The sequence below is a fragment of the Argentina silus genome (assembly GCF_951799395.1).
Source record: "Argentina silus genome assembly, chromosome: 3".
NCBI lineage: Eukaryota > Metazoa > Chordata > Actinopteri > Argentiniformes > Argentinidae > Argentina > Argentina silus.
Genome location: NC_139657.1, coordinates 20,051,073 through 20,064,859, shown reverse-complemented (window position 1 = coordinate 20,064,859; position 13,787 = coordinate 20,051,073). Strand labels below are relative to the sequence as shown.

The 13,787-nt window shown below is 44.0% G+C and overlaps 1 protein-coding gene across 2 annotated transcripts; it reads left to right on the top strand.

The window, feature by feature from the left end:
• The first annotated feature begins 2,277 nt into the window (after positions 1-2,277).
• LOC310802330 (transmembrane and coiled-coil domain protein 3-like) lies at positions 2,278-12,760 on the top strand. Of its 2 annotated transcripts, none has more exons than XM_083666622.1 (4): positions 2,278-2,457; positions 9,644-10,632; positions 10,789-10,924; positions 11,085-12,760. In XM_083666622.1, exons 1-4 carry the CDS (start codon positions 2,386-2,388, stop codon positions 11,385-11,387), a joined length of 1,500 nt encoding a protein of 499 aa, XP_083522748.1. In that variant the 5' UTR covers positions 2,278-2,385; the 3' UTR covers positions 11,388-12,760. The 2 variants fall into 2 exon arrangements, with proteins under 2 accessions (XP_083522748.1, XP_083522749.1); XM_083666623.1 differs by lacking the exon at positions 2,278-2,457 and adding an exon at positions 3,452-3,464.
• Positions 12,761-13,787: the final 1,027 nt, after the last annotated feature.

Genomic DNA, 13,787 nt, shown 5'->3' with positions numbered 1-13,787 from the left:
TCCCATTCATACTGATTGACTTTTCATGTTTTTGTTGCTTGTTCAGATTATATTGCTTATGGAGGTGAAACATAACCTTTCAAAACATGTTTATTTTGGATACAGCAGATCTTTCCAGTGGCTTCAGTGAGAGTTTATTATTTATATCTATAATAATCAGGGAGTGATAGGCTACAATAAATCTGAGATCTGGTAACAGATATCTGATCTGCATACATTTACATGCAAGTCTCTACAGATGGATTAGAACCACTGATCCAGTTTGGTTTACAATTTATTTGTGTCTCTACTACATGTGACTGTAAAATATTAAGAGTTATTTGTATGATGTATTCAGATTCACCCCTCAGCAATATTTTCAGTAACACAAAATCTGTATCCTTAGTTCCCAACAGCTTTTGGTATTGGTTAGCAAGGAGTAATATAGTGCCCTCCATAAGAATTGGGAAGAGGGAGCATTTTGTCTTCTTTTAGCTCTATATGCTAACAGTTTGGATTTCAAACAATTACTATGAGGTTAAAGTAGAGATCTTTTATTAAATCCTTAATTTCTTTCAGATTGTTTTCACCATTTAGAAATGACAACCCTTTTTATACATAGCCCCCCTATTTCAGGGCACAAAAGGTATTGGAAAATTGGCTTGACAGGTGTTTCTGGTTAGTCTGGTGTGTTCCGTCACTTCGTATTGTGGACAGATAAGACGAATATTATCATGTACCAGAGTGATTGCAAGAGGAAAGTTTGGAGAAAAAACGATCTGCCCAAGATTTACAATCACCTCGTGTGAAACATGGTGGAAGGGGTGCTATGGCTTGGACATGTATAGCTGCAACTGGCTAACTTGTCTTAATTGATGATGTTACTGCTGACAGCAGCAGCAGAATGTATTCTGATGTTTACAGAAACATCTTGTCTGCTGGAGTACAAGCAAATGTCTACCCATTCATTGGATGGCGCTTCAGCATACAGTAAGACAATGACCCCAAACATACTGCCATAGCAACTAGGGAGTTTTCAGGGCCAAAAAGACATCAGATTTTAAGATTGCATTTCATTTCCTGATGATAAGATATTAGGCAAAATTACCTCAAAACAAACAACTGAACATGGCTGCAGTACAGGCCTGGCAGAGCATCACCAGAGAGGATACCCAGTGTCTGACGGGGCCAATGAGTCACAGACTTTTTTTTTTGCATGGAAAGGATTGTTGACCAAATACTAAACATGAGTGCTTTATTTAGACATGTTATGATTTTTTCTAATACTTTTGGAGCCCTGAAATAGTATGTTTAAGTACTTTAGAAATGGTGAACCCAATCTCAAAAACTCCCCCCAATTAATTAAAGATGAGAATCTCTAATTTGACCCCTTAGTAATTGTTTGATTTAAAATCCAAACTGTTAGAGTATAGAGCTAAAAGAAAACAAAATGCTTTCTCTTTCCAATATTTATGGAGGGCACTGTATGTCTTGGATGGAAGAAGTGAACTGTTACAGTGAAAGGGGACGAGCATAGCCTTACTGTTGGTCTTATTAGTTGATCAATTTTTCATCAGGCTGCTACAAATGGATGGTGTAGTGGCTACATAGGCTTGTGTTTTGCTGTAGTCACCTGGTGAATGCTTCCAGCTAATTAAAGTCATTGGTAAGCGCATTAAAACTTGATGGCTCAGTGATTGAGTTGGTTCTGTTTTTAGATTCCATTGTCAGGTGTCCTATATCCCCATCTCTCTGTCATCTCTGATTCAACACAGCCCTATCATATTATCTATCAATTACCTCAACCCCTTTTGGCAGTGAAACTATTCTTACTGTACTGTTTACAGCACTAAGCCATGAGTACATGAATGAAAAAGGCTGGTTGAACTGTCCCCATGGCCTCCAGTCACACTGGTGGGGTGGATCATTTTAAGGGCTTTATTTGGGTTTGGCAGATACTGCTTAAGGGGAATATGGGCGGAGGTGTGAAAAAGGAAATACTGTCAGGTTTATGAGTGAGCGTGTGTGTGTGTGTGTGTGTGTGTGTGTGTGTGTGTGGGCGTCTGCTTCTACAGTTAATGTATTTTGGTCAAGTAATTGAATTGAATACATTATTCATACATTCCCACTCTGATGTCATATCTACTGTTACTATTGTTATGTTCAAAGATACCGTAGGTTAAAACCAGCCTCTATAGAATGTGGAAAGAGTTAACTCCACCTCCTTTTGCTCGGCAGACAAAAGTAGGAGGAGTTTGGGTCTACATTGTTTTATTGTATTTTCGGGTTGGAGAGAGTGTGGTCAGTGTGAGAGAGGTCGACATCATGTGAGAATTTTGTTGTGATGAAACATTAAGAATTCCGACCCCAAGTTCCAAGTCGTACTGCTAGCCCCACACGGTGATTATGCCCAGCGCCGAGACAGCTGTGCGAAGTTTATCAGAAGTAGAAAAATACCTCAACAGCCGGAACGAAATGGTAAATATGAGTTGTTGTTTTACCCACTCCTAAACATTGGACCCATTGTAGCTACTGTACTTATCTTCACCGAAAGCCTGAAACGGGAGCATCTGGTGTGTCCTACTTTTCGTTACAAAGTGTGTGTTTTACACTGAGCCAACAGTGGGTTCTTTTTGTTGCACCCTGTATGATGAGTTGATCAGACATCTGTTACCAATAGTAGGCTACAGTAGGCTACATGATGCACTTTGTAGCGTTTCACATAATTCCAGGGGGTGCTTTGAGGGGTTTGACCTATTTTACTCATGTTTAAAACCCTGTGTTTCATACTGTATTCCAGACTTTCACTGCTTTTCAGCAAATGTGTTTTCCTGTACAGTAGCCGAATTAGGTAGTTTGATATGTTTCAATATTTGTGAATTTCAACAAATCAGAAAAATGTGTAGAATAGGCTGATTTGACCTGTTTTAACACTCCAATAAACCCCAGTTAGATAGTAGTCACCAAAACATGGTATTGTACAATGTTCTTTCATGTTTGCCACTTGACCGGAATGTTATTTAATGCTATTACTATGTTATATAGTTGTACCAAGTATTACAAAACTGTGTCCCATTTGATAACATGGCATTGTACATCTGAATGACTTGAACATCTTACTGACACTGATATTTTGTTGATAATTCCCCTCATTTTCAATTAAGTCACACTAGAGAGCAAACCATTGGTGTCATTGTTTGTTCCCTATTAGTTACTGTAAATCTATTATAGAAACTCTGTAATTAGCTGTCACCGAGAGTAGAGCATTGAGTGACACACTGCCAGTGGAATGCTCTCTCAAGCGTGTGTACCGTAAACACAGAAAACCAGAAAGTCAACTGTCACAGAGCAAGTTGTGTGAACCATTATGCCTGCCAGGCAAATTACTTTTGAGGTTTGTCCTCTTTGTCTGTATTGATCTTTATTTTTCAGGCTTAGTTTTCAGCCAATCATGTGCAACATGAGAAGGACTCAACTTGACCATGGTAATTAACATGTCAAACTAGTTCCTTGGTGAGGTAACCACGTATTATTCGCTGTGGATTGAACAAATGTCATTCACCCTGTTTGTATCTGTTTTTTGACACATGAATGCTGTATCTTACTGTAGGTCCTCCATCCCACTTCCTACACCAATGTCCAATACATTGCACCCAACTACAGATTCCTAAGGTCTGCCTTTTTGTGATACATTTTGAGAAAAGGTGTGACAGTGCTCTTGTTATTTTTGGTAACAGGGTGCAATTATGGACCAACTTTATGTAAGGGATAATCAACAACAAGGTGTGTTATAGAAGAATTAATCAAAGCCGTGGAAGTGCAAAAGGCCCTAGGCACAGCACCTCCTCGAGCACCTCCTGGGAGTTTTCTTTGCAGTTTTAAACCATAGAGCATATACACCTTGAGTCCCAAGCTACCAAACTTAATAAATACTGCAACCTTAACTTATTACTGGGACTATGTGTGCGTTTATAGAAACATAATGAACGCCCCCTTGAACAATCAAGTTTTCAACAACGCTGTGGTATAAATGGTTATAATTCTCACACTGCCTTATGCCACAATGCACTAATCTTCTCCTGGTTATGGTCTGAGAAGTTGCCTTACTGGCTATTTATTTCTTCTTCCTCATAGAGAATGTATGCTTTCTCCCTTTCTCCAGCAAATGACTGTGCATTTTCACTCAAACAGCCATTGTAAAGTAGATACAGGGGGTTTAAGGGGCCAGTGGAGTGGTGATACAACACTCTGCAGCAGTGGTGGTTATTTAGGCCTACCAGCATGTCCCTTCTCCTCCATATGGTGGTGGCTCCTTAAGTGATTTGCATACAGTGCCTCAGATACCCGTCTCCTTCCTTAAACTCATACTAGCATTTCTGTATCATTCACTCACTCCTATGACAGAGTGTACATGTTTGCATAATGAGGTGATGAGCTTTAGGCCATGTTTCCATGATGAGCTTGTTAACCCTGTTAAGCTGTACATTTTGTGAACCTCCTGTAAGCACACAACTGCGTCTTTGTTGTCACATTTATATGGGGTTATGCATGCTGTAGGTGTTTATTTACTTCATATGTCCTGCATACCTTTTAATTCAATATCGCAGTTGGTAACGTGAAAAGCATATGTACACAGATATCTAATTAAGCTGAGAATGTGCCATATCATCAATAATGCCCATTCATGTACTGTAGACCTACATGCTGACTATTCATTATCAGGCGAGTCTCAATGCGGCATTCCACTCACCCATTTGAAAAGACTCATTTTAAATGAGTCCATTGAAGATAGCAGACATATTTATACAATTGAACTCCATTCAATGCGCACATGGTCCATTGGGGCAGGCAGGGGATGTGGGTGTTAATGGGCTATTGATTTGTTTTTGGACTAGATTGTCTGTAAGATAATGGGAAAGAGTCTCAACTCATTCAGCTTTAGCGCTCCACAAACTTTACTGTCAAAACTCTCTCACAACCTTTTTCTTTTTCAACCCATGTAATTGTGTGTGAAGCTACATAGACAGCTGTAGGATGCTGATGAGGTAGAGGAGGAGGAAGGGAGGGATGTAGGGTCATGGGTGTCCGACTGCATTAGAGATTTGCTCTCCTTTCTTTCTTTCTCTCTCTTTCTTTCTATCTCTCCTCCTCCCACCTCTTCCTCGCTCCCTCCCCCTCTCCACCCTGAGCTGAGCAGGCTAGTAGGATAGTGTCTGTCTCCATGAGGATCAGGCCTGGCCAGCTGGAAGGAATACCAATAAGCTCCACGGGGCCCTTCCTCTGTGTGTCGTCTTCTCCTTAGTAGTGAAGGGCTGTTTTGTTCTGTCTCAGTGAGCCAGCTTCGTGTGTGTGTGTGGTGTGTGGTGTGTGTGTGGTGTGTGTGTGGTGTGTGTGTGTGTGTGTGTGTGTGTGTGTGTGTGTGTGTGTGTGTGTGTGTGTGTGTGTGTGTGTGTGTGTGTGTGTGTGTGTGTGTGTGTGTATGCGTAGCTGTGTGTTCATCTTAAGAGGTGTTGTCCTGATATTTCTTTTGCAATTTAGTCCCTGGCCCAGTTTTCTTACTTAGAATTAATCATGAATGTGTATTGGAGATATTTCTTTGTCTCTTTGGTGTTTAGATAGTTTTGCCAGATAAGGTTGTCTGCTGCTAGTGTGTGAACATGCAAAATATACTTCCTTACAGCAACAAGAGCCATTCCTGTGTACCTAAGAAAATGCCTGTGTGATTATTGATGTTCCTCACCTGGGTAGGAGCAACCGGTTCATCCTCTCCCATATACCAATCAAAACCAACCCACAGCTCATCTCACACAGCACAATATTGTTTACACCCACTAAACTAACCCTACTTTAGTTTACTGTGTTTTTGCTTCGGTTTAGGCAGATTCCATGCTTTAGCAGATACTAAGTAAAGTCTATAGCAGACTGGCAGCAACACTGAAACTCACCTATCAATTCTCCAGTGTATTAGCGTAAGGCATGAAATTTGATTGAAAAACCAGAGCATTGATCCAAGAAGGGATTGCAGCACAAGATAAGCAACCTTCTGAACTCCGCCCTGACCTTGGCTGAAATACCACAATGGGGAGAGGAGTTGAAATGTACTGTAGGCTGGTCACACATGCATAGTCAGTGATCCGACACAGCTCTTCCCTGTTCTGTCACAGGTTAATGCAGTGTAATCTTTACATTCTGCTGCTCCGTGGGGTCGGGGCCTTATGAAGTGGGCCATGCTCTGGGACAGATTCTGTATTAACTAGGGCAGTGTTCTCAGAGGGGTGAGATGAGGGGAGCAGAGCCCCCCAGGGGCCCCGAGCTTCCCCAGGGGCCAAGAGGATTATGATTGGAGTCTGAGGGCAGCCTAGCGTAAATCAGCAGAGTCAGTCACGCTCACTCAATCAGACACTCACTCTTACTCTGCTGTCCTCACAGGACTCTTCACACTGACACACTGTACCATTGCAGTATGACTCAGCCCACTGCAGGATGTGTGCATGTTCTGTTCTGGCATGTTGACTGGTAAACCTCACCTTCCAGGGCACCATTATAAATTCAGACACCATTGTTGTGAGCCCTTGATTTAATTTAACGTTAATCACAGTAATTGGAGGGTCAATGCTGTCTGAAGTGGGGTGATCTGAGCTGGTGATGGGACAGAAGCACAGACGGAAAGGTCAGACAGACACTCCAATCCTGCCGCGGCAGACTCTCCTTGGAGACAAGGACTAGCGAGGCCCAACGCTGCCCCCAGGCTGTCTACTCACATTACCAGGATCTTCTCTCCTGCCCTCCCTCCTTCCCTCCCTTAGTCTCCTGTCCCATGGTTCCTCATCCAAAGACCACAGTCCCCAAGGACCTTCACCCCCCTCTCCTCTTCTCTACTCACCTCCCCTCACATTTTCTCTGCCTCCCAAGAGTACACACCGTGCAGCCTTTTGGGAGAGCTCAAGTGAAAACAAGGGAAGCTCAATGGCAGATTGTGAGATTGTTTTCATTAGCATTGATTCATGAAGCAAACCCCTTAATCCAAGGTGAATTACAGATCGAACTGTGAGTCAGCACTTGCAGAAAAGCTAGATGAACAGCAGCCACTATGTAAAACATAAAATATGCTCAAATGGGAGTTGTCAGGCCATGACAAGTGGTCCACCAAGTGGTGTTGTCTGATAATAATGTCACGTTAGTGTTTTCACTCTGTTCTGTGATTGTTTGCTATAAACATATGTACTCTGTATTATTTGAACGTCTCTTGTATACTTGACATATAATTACCGTTGCATCCTGAGTTCTCTCAAATGTACAGTATCTAATGGTGTCAGATACATGCACATCTTGGTTAGCTGTATGTTTTACAACAGTGACTTTAGGCAAGTAGCCTAAATGTGAATGTAGAAGTGTTCCTTATCAGACGAATGCAATTTCTTTCAAACATCTCCCACTCATTTTGAGGTTTGCCCCTGCTGCGGGCTATAGCAGCAAGCCAGGAGCCCATCAATACAGCAATACAGCAATGCAGCACCAAACCTCTCACTTCATCTATTTCTGTTTATATGTCTCACACCTTGCAGCAATGTACCCCTGCACACCACGGCCTCGATAGCGGCTTCAGTGTAGCTCCCTGAGTGAACAGCTCATTTCAAACAGAAAGCTAGCATTTTAAGCTAGAAGCAAAGAGTGCTTCAAGAGTCCTAGCCTGCTCTAACATTGGCAGACAAACATGCAGTGGGAAGGGGAACTTTGATGTGAAACAAGCAGGTCTTTGTGAGTGTCTCTGAATTCGAATGCACTGGTAATCGGAGCGCCCTCAGCACCAGCCTTCTCTACACTTCCTCATCAAGGAAGACATTTTACCAGCTCCTCTCTCTCTCTCTCTCTCTCTCTCTCTCTCTGTGGGTCTGGCAGGTTTGACCATTTTGAGACGGCTAAGGATTAATAAGACATAAGTGATGTTTTGTTGTAGGCTAGATCTTGGGATAGATATTAGAATGGGATTGGACTTACACTATGTCAGGCCACTCTGGATACATATGTATTAGCTTAGTCACTGGTGCAGAGGCTGGACAATGTGTTTTTCTCTGCAGAGAAAGAGGCCTGTGTTCAGGGAGGCTTGACGCCAGAGAGGGGGAGAGAAGCTAGAGAGACACACACAGGGATGGTTGGGGAAGGAGGCGTTCTCCCTCTTGTCTCTTGTTATAAAGTACATATGTGTACTGTACAACGATAGAATGAATAGACAGATATAAATAGATGCGTACAGTAGAACAGATTGGTGAGGAAGCAGTTTTTACCATGTTAGTTGAACCCACATCCTTAGTACACAGCTATTGTAAGTCAGTGGTATGTTGTCTACAGAGAGTTGATGACATGACATGCTTTCTCACTGTATCACACATAAAACAAGTGATAGTGAGGGTATGTTGATAGCAGTGAATGTCAGAGATCCAAAATGACTGAAATATTGTTGGTCAGGGGTAGTCTGTTATGGCCTTTCAACCCTTTGGTGTCAAATACATAGATGAACAAAATGTTTTGCTGGTCTGGCATCTGTGGTTTTACTGATGATACTAAATGCTTAATACAATCTTTCAAAAATACAATGTGTGTGTGTGTGTGTGTGTGTGCGTGTGCTAAATCAGCTTGTTTCTCTACTCTGTCTCTATCCGTTTCACCTGATAGTCATGCGGCGCCAGGGAAGCTTTTGTGTGTCGAACTGTAGATGTAATATTCACCGGTTCATGTAACATATCATGCAATGCGTAACTGCCCTGCAACCCAGTGGAAATGCTAAGAAGGATTGAAAAGACTGGTAAGTCTGGTTGGGTCACCATGACCAGCAGTGTTACATTGATCAGGGATTATCACATTCTCCAGCAGTTGTTGTGATGCGTAGATGCCCTAGCTGTCTCTGCCTCAGCCCTATCACCTCAGTCACGCTGCTTTCATATTCAGTGTCACTATGGTCAACACACAACTGAAGTGTTAACACTTCTCTTTTCTCGAAACAAAAAACATGCAGTTTCACTTCCCACTAAACTGACATTTTCTCCTAACCTTACCAGAGGAAACTGCCTGCAGTGTCAGCATTGTAGTATTTTGTTGATGCCATAGGAAAATGTTGCAGTAAAGGGTCTAGTCGTGTGTGTGTGTGTGTGTGTGTGTGTGTGTGTGTGTGTGTGTGTGTGTGTGTGTGTGTGTGTATCACAGTCATTATCGCCGACCTAGATGTGCATGCTCAACTTCTCATATACATTTATGCCCAGCATACTTGTTTTGTCATCCTATCATCAGTAAGCTATGGTGTAAACTAATTATGATCTGGGTCCTAAAATATAACAGATGTGCCAAATAAGGGCATTACACAGACACCCAGATGGTAATGCCCTTCATAGCTGCAGGGACATGCATACAAATATACACACATGCAAATGCATATATACATTAGAAAATATCAGTTCTGTGAATTCGTTTTGTGGCATTTTTTATATTTTTCATGTTAAATCGAGGATTTTGTGTCACATGTGGTTTTAGGTAGCTCTCTTCATCTCTCAGTTGTTTCAGTTGTTGCAGACACAATGAAACCACCTCACAATCAACTCCATGGATCTTTATTGGTCCCAACCAGGTTTGTCTGAGTGTCTCACCTGACGTTTTTGTGTGATTCTGGTAGGCCGACCGGAGCAGCGATGGGTCCTTCCTGGCCCTCCCTGGCACAATGAGGAGGGGCGGCTCAGAGAACAACCTGAAGCTGGACCTGAGTGACAGTGGACCGGGGCCGGGGACGAGCCAGAGCTTGGACTCCCACAAACGCCCGCGTCTGGACAGCCTGCAACAGAAGATCCTCAAGGTGACGGAGCATCTGAAGATCGAGCAGTCAGCGCGCGACGACAATGTGGCTGAGTACCTCAAGCTGGTAAACAGCGCTGACAAGCTGCAGGTGGGCCGCATCAAGCAGGTGTTTGAGAAGAAGAACCAGAAGTCGGCCCACAGCATTGCCCAGATGCAGAAAAAGCTGGAGCAGTACCACCGCAAGATGAAGGACAGGGATATCTCCATCGCCTCCTTGTCCTCCTCCAGACACAGCACCCCCAAGGAGATGTCCAAGGAGCTCCCGAGGTGCACCTCTGGCAGTGTGAGCAGCGGCAGCGGCCGACACCCCACCATGGACAAGATCAAGACCATCGGACCCGGCGTTTCCCTCTCACCCCCCTTCTTCTTCAGCAAACCCCGGGAGTTTGCCAACCTCATACGGAACAAGTTTGGTAGCGCCGACAACATTGCCCACCTCAAGAGCACCCTGGACACGCCATCGCCGTTCCACTCGGAAGGCGCGGGCCGGGGCCTGAGCGGCAGCACCTCCTTGGTGGGGAAGCCTAAGTACCCCAGCGATGACGAGTGCTCCTCCGGTAGTGCCTCGCTGTCGGCGGACAGCAATGGGAACCCAGCGAGCGTGGGGGTGGGTGGAGGGGTAGCTGTGGGCCAGGAGCAGGGCCAGGAGGCTGGGGGGGACACCCAGGGCAGACTGGCCCTGACTGTGGAGGAGGTTAGGGAGATCAGAGAGGCTCAGTCCCAGCTGGAAGAGGACATGGAGGGGCTCAGGACCCTGTACAAGAAAGACTATGGCCAACTCACCCAGTCAGTGCAGGAGGAGAGATACAGGTCAGCTCACATTCACATCCAATCTCCATGACAACACAGTATCATCTACTGATGTACTACAGCATCAGAAAGCACAAAGCACAAATCTACAGCTTTTTGTCTGCAGATATAAATATGTCATATTACAGATGCAGTGTGTCCTCTATTCCCTACTAGATATGAGAGGTTGGAGGATCAGTTGAATGACCTGACGGAGCTCCACCAACATGAGACCGCCAACCTGAAGCAGAAGCTGTCCAAAATCGAGCAGAGGGTGGCCTATCAGGCCTATGAGAGTGCCAGGGATATACAGGTACTGTACTGGATACGAGGGGGGAACTATGGAGGCTAGACTAGAGAAACACTCCATGTCTGATATGAAGCCAATTTCATACAAATGTTTGCTCTTTTCTAAGTCTTTTCTACGTAGCCTTTATTGACCTAGGTCTGTCTGTCTCTCTATCTGTCTGTAGGAGGCTCTGGAGTCATGTCAGACGCGTGTATCTAAGCTTGAGCTCCAGCAGCTGCAGCAACAGACAGTCCAGTTGGAGAGCCGTGACGCCCGGGTACTGCTAGGGAAGAGCATCAACATTATGCTGGCCATCGTCACCGTCATTCTGGTGTGCGTCTCCACCGCTGCCAAGTTCGCCGCACCCCTCATGCGTAGCCGGCGTCACGTGATGGGCACCTTCCTGGGCGTGTTCCTGCTGGCGCTGTTCTGGAGGAACTGGGAGCACCTACAGTGTGCGGTGGAGCGGGTACTAGTGCCAACCTGATGAGGATGAAGAAGAAAAGTTTTATATAGTACGGTTCATCATGGTCAAAAATAGGAAGTCATTGTCTCTGAGAGGGTTGGTGACACGATCATCAGAAGACACGGTCACCTCATGGTTACAGAGGTTCATGGTTCTTTACTCCCATTCTCACAGAAGCCCAGCCGTGGTGCCCTGCAAGGAAAAGCTACAGTGGTGCAGCAGTGTGCGGATCACATTCATCTACAAAAACTAGACTACAGGAAGAGAGCTTTGTTATGTGTTTTTATGTCTTTGTTGTCTTACATCTTCTCCTCATTCTTTAAAGGTCTTGCCTCTCAGAGGTCATGAGTTATCTTTTAAAATGTTTATTTGTCTGTTTACTGTTTACTTTTTTATTGGCAAATTTTTAATGTGCAATATGTTTTTTTTAAGACCACTATATGACCATGTATGTTCTTTGTCTTTTTTTAATTATTATTTTAGGAAAGCTTGTTTTATGTTGTTCCTTAGAGAAGTAACAGGGTGTTGCTGGGGGGGGGGGGCATGTCATTTACGGAGGCATGAAACAAATCCATATCGGCTAAGGCCACGGAGGGTCTGTGATGAGACCTGAGCTGTCTCTTCTGTCTGAGGCCAGAAATCAATCACACTGCATTATCGCTCTGTTAGCTCTGCAACATCAAAACAAACCTCTCTCCTGCTGCCTTCAAAGTTGACCACACACACAGAGGTGGCAAGAGATAATGAACAGTTCCTCAGTTCTTTTATATTCATAGATAGCAAGGGGTTTTATGCGGTTTGATTGAATTCCAGTAATAATTAATGTGATGGAGAAACGATTTCTTAGACATGACGAGGGACTATATCTACACTGTGATATATGAGGCATTGTGTTCTTTTCAACACTGACAAATAGCTATTCTCAATGAGAAGCAATGAGTATTGAGCAGCCTTAAAGGCAATGGAGGACAGAGGACCTTATACAGGAGTGCTGCAAGATAAGAAGCTTTGAGGGGAGTTAATTTCCTGGACAGAGTTGTGTGTGTGCGTGTGTGCGTGTGTGCATGCGTGCGTGTGTGTGCGCCTGTGTGCGCGGGTGCCAGTCTGAGAGGAGAATGACTAGAGTCTACTTAACATGAAAAGAAAGGCTATTGTTTACGTTTGTCCCATAACCTTTTCACCTCTAATTTTTTAGGCTGACTGTATGTATGAGATTCTGAGTGTATCCTTTTTTGATATACCTGAAGAAGATATCCCTGCAGTTAGACATGAAGATTTACAGTCATTCATCTCAAGTGCATAATGTGATTTATCTCTTGTTGTCTTACATTATGTGCCTTTCTTTGACAATTATGTTTAAATTAAATGAACAATTTTAATCAATCTGTGGTCTTATCTATCAGCTCTCCAGGTCCACCACTAGAGTGCGCAATACTGCATTGTACATCTGTATGTTGTTAACATTTATCAAAGAAGTGCAGGATATTGTTTTATAATTATCACAATTCAACACATATCTCGGAGGGACAGTCCGAGAGATTACAGAGAAATTCAAGCAGTGTTACTCAATCGTGCCTGTAACATGAATAAGATCAAAGCCATAACCTCTGTGGAACAACAGCGCCCTCTACTGGTATAGACAGGAAACTCCTCTACTCAGTGTTCCCTCAAAACCACTATATTATGGGTATTATTCCATCAAGGTTCCTCTCTTCACTGTGAAATGAGGTCTGTCTGACCGAGAATTGATTCCAGTCTGTAACTGTAACTAAAGTTGCCTCCATCAGATCAGGGCTGCCTGTGCTGGGTTTCTAGAACAGTGTTGATGTTAATAGAGAGATCCTCGGCCACAGGGATAAGCACAGACCTCATAGCCTGCCTCTGCCTCGGCAATGTGGGTCACCTGGTAGGGTTGTGCATGGTTGAGTCTCAGCCTGCCTGACTGACTGTGTGACTGCCTGCATGCCAGCAATGGGGACAGACAGACAGAGAACAGACCTGAAAGAGCAGGAATGAGGATGAGAGGTAGATAGCTTAACTGTGGATCTCTGGCACTCACGTAATGGTTCTATCTTATGAGAGCACATAGGACTGAGAGAGAGAGAGAGAGAGTGAGCGAGCTTTATCCATGTGTGTGGGTGGACTGGTTGTACTTCATAGCTTTGTGGAGTAGCTAAGGCCTCTTGGGGAAAAACACAAGCACCTCAGATGTGTATAACATGGAGAGCATGACAGACATGCGCGCACATGCATGCATGCACCGGCATGCACGCACACAAGCACACACACACATTTACAGTAAGACATAAACTGTAGCTGTAGGTGTGAATGGAGAGCAATATACTGTATTCTCACGCCTCTCTACATGTCTCCACTGTTAAGATGTGTAGAGGGAGCTCTTTTACGTAACCTAATCCTGCT